Source organism: Epinephelus fuscoguttatus, linkage group LG16 (genome assembly GCF_011397635.1).
Source record: "Epinephelus fuscoguttatus linkage group LG16, E.fuscoguttatus.final_Chr_v1".
NCBI classification, from domain to species: Eukaryota; Metazoa; Chordata; class Actinopteri; order Perciformes; family Serranidae; genus Epinephelus; species Epinephelus fuscoguttatus.
In genome coordinates this window covers 28,345,498-28,356,067 of record NC_064767.1, presented here as the reverse complement: position 1 = coordinate 28,356,067, position 10,570 = coordinate 28,345,498, and the positions used below count along the sequence as shown (strand labels likewise).

The window sequence follows — 10,570 nt, the reverse complement described above, 5'->3', positions numbered from 1 at the left end:
TTTTCCAACACCTTTGCACAAGTTTTGTAGCCGCAGGTTCTATCCTCTGAGGGCTTGTGCTCCTTTAACGCGTCTTTTCTCAAATACCCAATTTAGTGGCCACAACAACGCTAGGAGCAGAGAACTAGAACTTGAGAGGGAATTGCACAGGGATAGGGGGACAAGACAAAACAAATCACTCCGAACAAATCCTCAGTCTGATTCTCAAGGGCCAGTGGGATCGTTTGAGTCCTGAGGGGAAATTAGAGAGTCATTTGGCCGAGTGTCTCCTTGCATTAGCGCCTGAGCTGCTGGCCGAAGCAAGGCTCCGGGGCCAGACAGAGGGACCCAGCGCAGCCCTGCTTCCTGTGTGCGGCGGGGCCAGGCGGGACAGGGTGTCTCTGCTGCCTCACATTAAGCTGACCCTACGTCTGTGGCCTGCACTTAACACTGCAGATAACACTGGCTTTATAGCACGGGGCTGGTGACAGACGGGAACAAACTGCCAGGCTGCTACTGGTAGCAGAGGCAAAGACTGGAGCTGGGGTTCAGGTTGAGACACTTTCTAATGATGGGACCCCCCCAAAGCAGCCGCACGCTTCCCATTAGGCAGTCTGAAAGCCAGCGTGGGGGGTTGGGTGGCATCATGGCTTCAGAGTACCCACTGAAGAAGATGATGAGGGCTATCAGACAGGCCGGCTGGGACAGATTCAGCTCTTTGGGTTTGGGCAGGAAGCAGAAACTAGGGTTCAAAGACCTGGTAACTATTAAGTGTCGCATACAGTAGCTTCAAGAGACTGCACTCCAGTGATAAAGGAAATCAGAGCGCATCTGGCTTGGTTTTTTTTTTAACCATCAAAGTCATTCAAGTGTTCCTCTGAGTGGAAACATGTAGTTCGTCATGATTTTAGTGTGCCAATTTATTTTGACTTCCATGAGTCTTATTTTTTGATTTTGTAGCCTTGCTCCAAAATAAAAGACTGGAGAAAAATCAAAATGGGAAATAACTTCAGCCCTCCATGTTGTAGAGAGTCTGTTCATTGTTTAAATAAGAATCTTTTTGCTTTCCAACCTTGACTGTGACACTTTGGGCCCCTTGGCTGAGACATGCAGAAGGCCCTGAGATCTCTCCTTCATAGGAGCAAGACACACAGGCTTTGCATCTCTTAAATCTTTTGTGTGTCTTTGTCGTCATTTTAAATCTCTCTGTAGCCGTTTTGTGTCTCTTTGTGGTCATTTCAAGTTTCTATGTAGTTGCTTTGCATCTGTGAGGCTATTTTGTGTCTCTTTATGATTATTTTTTGAGTCTTTGTGGTCATTCTGTGTCTATTTGTGGTCATTTGCATTTCTTCATGGTCATTTTGAGTCTCTTTGCTGCTGCTTTGCATCTGTGAAGCAGTTTTGTGTCTGATTGTGATCATCTTGAGTCTTTGTAGTCATTCTGAAACTCTTTGTAGATGCTTTGCATCTCAGAAATCATTTTGAGTCTCTTTGTAGTCATTTGTCTCTTTGTGGTCATTTTGAGTCTCTTTGTAATTGCTTTGCATCTCTGAAGTTGTTTTGTGTCCCTGTAGTTTCTCTGAAGTCGGTTTGAGTCTCTTTGTAGTTGCTTTCCATCTATGGATTCCTTTTTTACTTCTTTGCGTCCATTCTATGTGTCTTTGTGGTCGTTTTGAGTCTCCTTGTAGTCATCTTGAGTCTCTTTGTAGTTGCTTTCCATCTATGTATTCCTTTTTTTTATTTCTTTGTGGTCATTTTATGTCTCTTTGTAGTTGCTTTGCATCTGTGAAGTCGTTTTGTGTCTCACTGTAATCATCTTGAGTCTTTGTAGTCATTCTGAGATTCTTTGTAGATGTTTTGTATCTGTAAAGTCATTTTGAGTCTCTTCCTGGTTGGTACTTAGAGAATAACATTTTGCTAACAAACGCAATGCGGGCCCCTGGGCCTGTGCCTGAGAGGCCCATTCAGTAATCCATCCATGACTTTGGAATCTCAGAGTGCAAATGATGGCAGTCTTGACCAAATCCGTACAGCTGAAGTAAAGAAACTGAATGTATAGCACATTTAAATTACATACACATGTTAACAACTCAAATTGTCTCAGATTTATTATTGATACAGTAATAAAGCATATTGCACAGGAAGTCCTGACCAACCTTGACAGTCCCCTCTGAAAAATGTGTCAAATATAAAATAAAATAAAAACGATAAGCATAGGGAGCCTGCACAGTTGTAAAATAAACTCAAATGCACTCCATACTTTGTTCTGTTTTTTTTCCCCCAAGCATTCTTTGTTGTTTATGAATTATTCAACCACATACTGTAAGCCCTAAAGATAGAACACATTTCTTGGCATGAAATCAGTCCACTCGCGTACTTCTGCTTGGGAAATAATTACTGCTCACTCTGAATGCGTTATAATGAGTGTGCGCTGTGATCTGATGATGCACTTTTCTCAACAGAAGCAGCTTTTTGATAAGCAAGAGTCTCCCTGCTGCCGAGTTTGATCAACTATTTGTTGAAACCCTCTCACAAAGTTAAATGAGAAACAGCAGGGGAGCCTCAGAAACTGCAGTGTTACATCACTGCCATTAAAAATGTATCGCCAATATATGTGGGCAAAAATCACTCGTCATTAGCATCGCCTTGTTGGAGGCAAGTGAGCGACCATCACTGAGGAAACGTGTTGTGCAGGTATTTTATTTTCGACCATAGTGTCTACATTGTCATTAACTTACTTAATGTCATAAGCCTGAAAAGTTCTTGACTGAAAATACCATCACCCACAATCTTCACACGCATAAGGACCAAAATCCTAAAATAAAAATGACTTCCACACCACACGTTAGAAAAAAAAGAAATAAACATCATCAGTTTTGCCTGCGGCCATTTGGTGTCACATAAACAGTTTGATTTGTTCACCAGTAGTTTTTTTTTTTCCTTTTTTTTTTTCCCCCGTGAACACACGATTAGCTTCCCTGTGGTTTCACTGCATCAGCTGTTGTATAGTCCAGGGGTACAGAGGAATATCAAGTGTGTGATATGTCCACGTGCATGTGCAGTGTACAGGGCATAAGACTGAGTCACATTGGCACCACCGGTCTATAAAGAAAATTCAGACTTGGTTTGGGCAGGCGAACGTCTCAAACTCTTGAACTCTACTTAGGCAAAAAGCAGCATCGACACGTCTCCTCTCTGTAAGGCCTGCCATGCCACGATTGGCTTTAGTGCAGTTTTCTGGTGACTTCAACCTGCATTTAAGATTGTTTACACTGCTTTACATGAAATTACACAGATTTGTAAACATTTACCATGTTAGGTCAGTGTCATCCAGTCCTGATGTTTGCAACCCAGAGCCCTGCGGGGTTTAATCCTGACTAGCTAATCAGAGACTGACTGATACAGATTCAATTCACCTATCTGGGTGAACACAAAACGGCAGCGCACACGGTCCCAAAGACCAGGACTGAAAAACACTGATGCAGCTCACAAGTATGTGGTAACACAGTTCCTATTCACATCAAAATAAATAGGCAGTATAAATAAAATCATTTTGCCTGTATATTCATCCTCACCAAGTTATTCATTTAGATGGCATGTCATATTCACAAGATAAGTCTGGTGATATTCAGATTTTTTTTTTTCCTTTTGTCAACTAATCTCTCAAAAAAAGACCAAAAAGAACAATTAATTGTTCTAACAAGTATTGTCGGTGTATCCAAAGTCCCAAAATAAATCTTACTCCTAAACTTTCATTGTCCGAAAACTATTAAAAACACATAAATGAGCCACAGCGTCACACTTTCCTGCTGCTGTGAGTACTTCTAAGTGCAGCAATTGCTCGTCTGAAAAAAAGTCCCAAAGAAGAAGCTTTATTTACTCATGTTTAAGTAATGCGTTCACATGCAATCAGGGAGACGGTAAATGGAAAACCGAATATCATTTTAGTGAATGAGAGCAGGACAGTTAAATGAAGTGATGCTGGTATTGATAATGGTAGATGGCACTGCTGTTCAAAGTTAATTTTTTTTTTTACTTCTTTGCCGCCCTGCCATCTTGTTGGACTGTTTGTTTTTCCCGTGCCATCCTAAAAGGTGTTATCCATGTGCCGTCTACCGTCTGCCTGATTCCATGTGAACGCAGCACAGCTGTTCAAAACTACAGCGCCCAGCTGTTTTTGCAAATTAATTCACCAAAAGTTGGTAGGGTAGTGTTGAGAGACAGACTAACACATTGTAGGTTTTGGTCTTTTTATGTTCACTATGTTGACTTAATCAAAAATGCAGAATATCACCAGCCTTTTCCTTTAACTCGTGGATGGAGATAAAAGCTTTAAAAAAGACCACCACCACCGCTCTTGTGTTTTCAAACTTTTGTTCTAAAATTTGTAATCAGAATACAAACACACAACCTGAATAAACATCCCCAATTTGACTAATCCAGAGTCATTTTCCAGCTGTGTGGCGAGTGTGTAATCTAATAACAGCCCTTATGCATTTATAACATCTGCTCAGGTTCAGCTTTGCTCGTAGTTGTACACAAACACACGTGCACCCTGTCCTGGTTTTTCACCGCGCTGTGAATAAGCACAGGTCACGAGGAGAGTCTCTGGTCACTGTAGGATTGTCTGTAAGTGGAACCATTACATTATGCATATTAGTGATCATCTCCCTCTACAACAACAGGCAAACTGAAGCAGGTGGACTAGGATTACGTGTAGACGGGACCACGTGCTTACACACATACACAGTATATATTTGCATCATGATTCCTTTCTACATTTGGCACTGAAAAACAAACTGCAGGGTGAGGGGTGGGGTGGCAGGTGAGTCGCACTCTTCCCGTGATAGGACAGCCTTTCTTGGAAGAATACAACAGACAACCACAATTACAAACTTCCCTGTGAAAAGGCTTTTTTTTTTTTTCGGGGGAAAGAAAATGTCTAATGTATGGAAGTCTTATTAAAGACTGAATGATACATGCTATTGAGGGAGGTAGATGGACTTGATTAGTTTTACAAGGCTTGCTTCAGTCGCCCTGCAAAATCAACTTTGAGACACTTACAAGGAGAAAGGTGCTCACCAAGTTATGATGAAATAGGGAAAAAAAGTTTGAGCATTGAAAGCCAGTCAAACAGAACCTTTCACAAGCATAACACCCCAAAATGTTGTACCCAATACTCTCTCACCTTGCAATCAACACTAAAGTAATAAGTTAGCCTCATCCACTCCATATACGGTGTAATAAACTTCATTTCCCGCAAATGGGCGTCATAGTTTACATTGGTTTTATGACCAAGTTAGAGCTGCAAGATATACAAACTCACGACCATCTTAGTCTCTATGTGGAACACACGGTTCACGTGTCTCTTGGGGGAGATCTGTTGAGTGTGACATCAGGACGACGTTCTCAACAAAGAGGTTAGCTCTCAAGACCTTTGGCTGAAGTTCTTGTCTCTTCCTGTGCTTAAGATTAGAAGTCTATGATTATCATAGGCTGATTGGATTTCTAGAGAGGCTAGAAAAAAAGACAAAAAAGGTGAACAGGTGTCAACAATTTCTGTCACGAGTAACCAGTGTCCCAAGGGTTAAAATATCCTCAGACATGAGCGAGCGCTCGTGGTGCCCGAGGAAATCATACGCAGGATATTTTGGTCAGTAATGAGTTTTCACTTAGAGAATGTGGAAAATAAATCCCGTACAGATCCAAACTCTACAAAAGCAGTCCGCCGGAGCTCAGCTGATTAGAAAGATAAAAGCTTGATGTCCTGAAACAGAGCAAGAAGTCCCGCTACTGTTTCACATTCAGCAGCCTCAGCCGTGGGAGGAGAAGATGGGCCTGCTGATGTTGCTGTTGGTGGTCATGGCTGCCAGTTCCCACCTGGAGTGAACAACAGGGACATTCAGAGGCAAGAATCTCAGGATAACTTCACAGAACTGGTTCAGACCAAAGAAAAAAGTTATGGTCTGCTTTGTGTTCATAATTAGTCTACACTGTAACTGGACCATAAATACCATACCATAAACAGTGACCAACAAATAGAAATGGGCATTTTGTAGCATAATATTTTGGGAGGATAGTTACTGTGTGGCCTCTACGTTTCATCATTTCACTCATTCTTTATTCAGGAGCTGCTACAATAGACAGGGTAGGAGACAAACACATCACACCTCCGGTTTAAGTGTCTTTCACTTTCTGATGGATCAGGGAAAATTCTTGCACTTGTGCTTAGGTACGTATGTGTTACCATGGTTACCAAGTGATCTTGCATACATAGAAAGCAAAAATAGAGATCGCAGGTTAAGTGCGATAACACCCTTAATCTTCAGGAGTTTCAGGATTGCCTTCAGAATCAGATTTTTAAAATCAGATCTTGAAGACAGACTGTCCGCACTGTTGTCTGCAAGTGATCAGATCGGATTTGTCTGTCCACCTCACCAACCTATCTACATGGGCTTCTGTGGTAATGAAGTCAGTAACTACATTGCAATGCTAGTGACACGGCTTTCCAACACGGACGCATGAGAAATGGAGGTCCGTCATTTTGTCCTCCAAACAATTTATTTTGGCGTCAGCGCTTCTATCACTCTGGTTTTGATATCATCATTGTGTATTATGTTCAAAGATATTCTGAAATCCAATTTGAGCGGCCAGACAGAGATGCATCTGTAGAAATTTGACTGGAATGGCATTTCATCCACCTCCTAGTGTGGTTTGGAGCACACTTGCAAAAATCATTTCATGTATTTTTTTTTTTGCTGTCCAGACTCTAAAATCAATCTGGAGACAATGGACCTTTTTCACAGCAGATATTTTGACTTGTCATAGTAGGAAAAGCACAGGTGAAACTGATAACATTAACATGACAGCTCAGTTCCATTAAGTGTGCCAGTAAGCTTTACCAGTGAGCCAGCATGCACCATACCAGGACCTAAATTCACCTGTGCTTTTCCATACTATGACATGTCAAAATGTCTGTCTAATAACAGATTTGGGCTGGCAGTCTTAAAAAAGGCCTCAACAACCCAGTATGCTGCAAACAAAATACAATTACATAGGGATTGCTGTAGAATCTTGCACTGTGAGCATATATACTGATTTTGTTTGGAACGTACTGCTGACTATAAGATTTTAGGCACAGCTGATGTCTTCGCCTCATAATCTTTTATTCAATTCAACTAGAAAACACATTTATATGGTGTGAAATATCCACAATGCTTGAAATCTACTGCGATGACAGTTAATCAAGCAACTGTGTGACATTTGCTCTCACCCCCCCGTCCGAGTGAAGGGCAACGATGTGGACGAGGATGAGAGAAGGCCCTGCTGTAACACGAGAACCAGGAGCAGGGGCTGACAACAGGGTCTAGCGCTGACCTGCTGACAGGTCAGAGGTTGAGCCCCAGATTGTTATCACTGGCTCTGGTTTCACACTCACTCCCTCTCAATTGCTTTGTTCGTTTTTTCGTTGCGCGCGTGTGTGTTTAAGAGGTGAGAGTGGCATTGGAGCTGGGGATGCCAGTGAGGGGCAAAGGGAGTTAACCAGAGTCTTGTGACCCCGCTGGAAACCCTCCAAGGGTTAGAAACACAACTGCAAAGTGGGGAGTGTGCAAGGTGGCAGTGACAGTGTGAGAGAAATGAGCGGCTGAGAGGAGTAATTAGTATCACGTTCCATGGGGTTCATGTGTAAAAAAGAAAATCACATTAGTGCAACCCCTCCATTCCAGATGCACTTGTCTAATGAGTCTATTCATTAAGGTTATTTGAGAAGAGGTTATAGGCCTGAAATGGAATGGCTGTGTGAATATTATTCCCTATGAAGCAAAATATTATGGTCTGTATCACTGGGAAGGATAAGGCTGGCAGGCAGTAATTACTGAAAACATAATATTTTTGGACATGTATTTTGCTTTCATGGGTTCTATTTTATGTTTTTAGCTTTGACGCGGTTATTACAACTTGCCAACCCTGTGATTACAATGTCACAACAAATCAAAGTGGGGCTCTCAAATTTTTTGCGTCTCTCTTGCATGTCGTGTCAAAATAATTTTAAAAGTTGTCAAAATCATGTATAATTAAATTATCACACTTGTTTCTTTAAGCAACTTTTTCTTTATAGTTATGCTGCAGTGTTTTTAAAAATCTCAAAAGGTGCTACATGTTAAATTCCTACCTGCTTGCAATTGAGAAAATCATTCTTTGCATTCATTATTTATTCTATTACTTCACTGGCTTTACAGAAAGGAAGTTGTTGTGTGGCTGTAGTTGTATTTATTCTATTTAATGTAAAAGAAATAAAGCAGATAAAACTGGTATTCATATTTTTGTCATTTCTAAGACCTCCATGTTTAACATGATCTTAGTGTGTGTGCATGTGCATGTCTGTATCCAGTCACAGGAAAAGCTGAGCTCTTCTACACACCCCCAACTCAAGCAGCCAGCGAGAGGAAGTGCTGAGTAAAAGACAGTAGAATTGCAGCAATGTTGACAACTACTGTTACATCCTGTCTGGCGGTGATGAAACAGAACCATGGCTGTCATTAACTACACAACAAAACATAATTAATAGATAATTCAACAACCAGCTGTCCAACGTAGCAGGTTAACTGAGAGATTATTTTTTCTAGCATTTTTTTGTTTGATTAAGCAGCAGTGATTTGGGGATCTGGAGATGTGAAATGTTGCAAAGCTGTTAATTCACTTTGTGTTCTACTGGTTCAGAACTTCTGTGTTTGGCATTTTTTTTTATCAGTTCATAAAAAAATACAGGCACTGCAAAGTCCAAAGATGCTAAATTTGAAATTTGGTAAGGATAAAAATCATTTTTCAATGGCACAAAATTAATTGAGAACCACATTGAGACTGTACTCAGTGAATTGGGTTTTGTCAGCTGGACTGTGATAGCCAAGAAGATTTGCCTTTAACATTTTTAGTTTCATCATGATCGTCTGTTTTTTTCCGCACACAAACCTTAATGCAATGAGTTGATGATATAATTACACACAAATTTTCCATGTAGGGTCTTAAAGTAAAGTCAGACAAAAGCCTGAATAAGACCTACTGCTGGTTAAATGAGGATAATGAGTCATAATTTGCCTCTTTGACGAACAGCCTCGTTATTGAGAGAGACAGTGGTGGCAACAATGACGAGCATACTACAAACAGCATGAACAACAATATGTCAATTCTATGAGCAAATAGCGCTAATGTTTGAGAAGAGGATGCTTGTCTGACCTGATATCATGTGGGAGTCCTGACTGCTCCAGACTGTACTGAATAACAGCTATTTTGCATAACGTCTTCAAATTAGGGCCTGAAAAGAAGAGAGTGTAATGAGTCATAGGCTGATCAGAGACACTAATCATATCCAGAATATCCATTTCAGCTGTGGGAATTCAAAATGGATCCAGGCAGTTTAGATTTAAGAATCTGTAGATGAAAGGGATTTGATTTCATCTCCGTGGTGGAAAAATCATCATGTTCTGTTCGTACCATAGCCCAGAAAAACAGCTGAAACGAACAGTGTTCATGAGGACAAGCAGATCATTATGATTCCAGTATTAAATCATCTAAGTACACAAATCATTTTATCACAAACTTCATCCCAAGTATTATCACCGTCATAGCTGCTCCACCATATGTTCAGTGGTAAACAGTGTGAAGGCACGCGCGACTGGCACGTGGAGGCATATGCCACAGGGGATGCCACTGGGTACTGCCAGTCCCATACGGTCCCTGTGTAAACCCACCTACACAAACTGTGACCTGACAGCATTGCAGGCTACCCCAGTGCAACCAGGAAATGGCTATATTTGGTAGTGAATGAGACGGAAGTGTCCCATGTGATATCATAAAGCAGGGCCAAGGCCAGACATAAAAGGCAAGGTGGGAAATAAAGCAGTGGAGTAGAGAAGGTATTGGTTCTTAAACATTTATCAAGATGACCACAAGATAGCTACTTCAGTCTTATTTAAGGTGGTCTAAAATACTTAGATACCTTTTTAAAGGGGAAGTTCACCCCAAATCAAAAATACATATTTCCTCCTACCTGTAGTGCTGCTTATCAGTCTGGATTGTTCTGGTGTGAGTTGCCGAGTGTAGGAGATATCGACCATAGAGATGTCTGCCTTCTCTCTAATATAATGGAACTAGATGGCACTCAAAGCACCAAAAAATGCATTTTAAAAACTCAACAGCAATGCCTCTACCCAGAGATCACAACCCTGTTACTCAAGATAAACCACAGACCTTGCTGCGAAGACTTTAATGTAGGAACTATTTTCTTTCTGCCAAACTACACCTGCCAACTGTATTACCCCGCACAAGGAGGCGTTCATTGACTCTTGGACGAGAGGCTCATATTAATGGTCTCCTTCTGAGCTGAGCTGTAACATTAGCTAGCTCAGCGGTGCTCATGATTTCTGGAAAAAGACACTGATGTTGAGTTTTTCACATGCATTTTTTGCAGCTTTGAGCATCACGAGCCAAGTACCATTTAGTACCACTATACTGGAGAGAAGGCAGACATCTCTATAGTAAATATGTCTAACATTTGGCAACTCACACCAAAATAATCTAGACTGATAAATAG

The 10,570-nt window shown here is 41.1% G+C and overlaps 1 protein-coding gene across 1 annotated transcript in view; it reads right to left on the bottom strand.

Annotated features, from left to right (window-relative positions):
- Positions 1 to 2,069: 2,069 nt before the first annotated feature.
- klhdc3 (kelch domain containing 3) overlaps positions 2,070 to 10,570 on the bottom strand; it is a 32,893-nt gene continuing 24,392 nt past the window's right edge. The window contains exons 10-11 of the mRNA XM_049600444.1: positions 9,214 to 9,292; positions 2,070 to 5,859 (exon numbers count right to left, since the gene is read on the bottom strand). Coding sequence (XP_049456401.1) covers positions 5,793 to 5,859; positions 9,214 to 9,292 — 146 coding nt within the window. The 3' untranslated portion in view covers positions 2,070 to 5,792. The remainder of the gene's footprint in view (positions 5,860 to 9,213; positions 9,293 to 10,570) is intronic.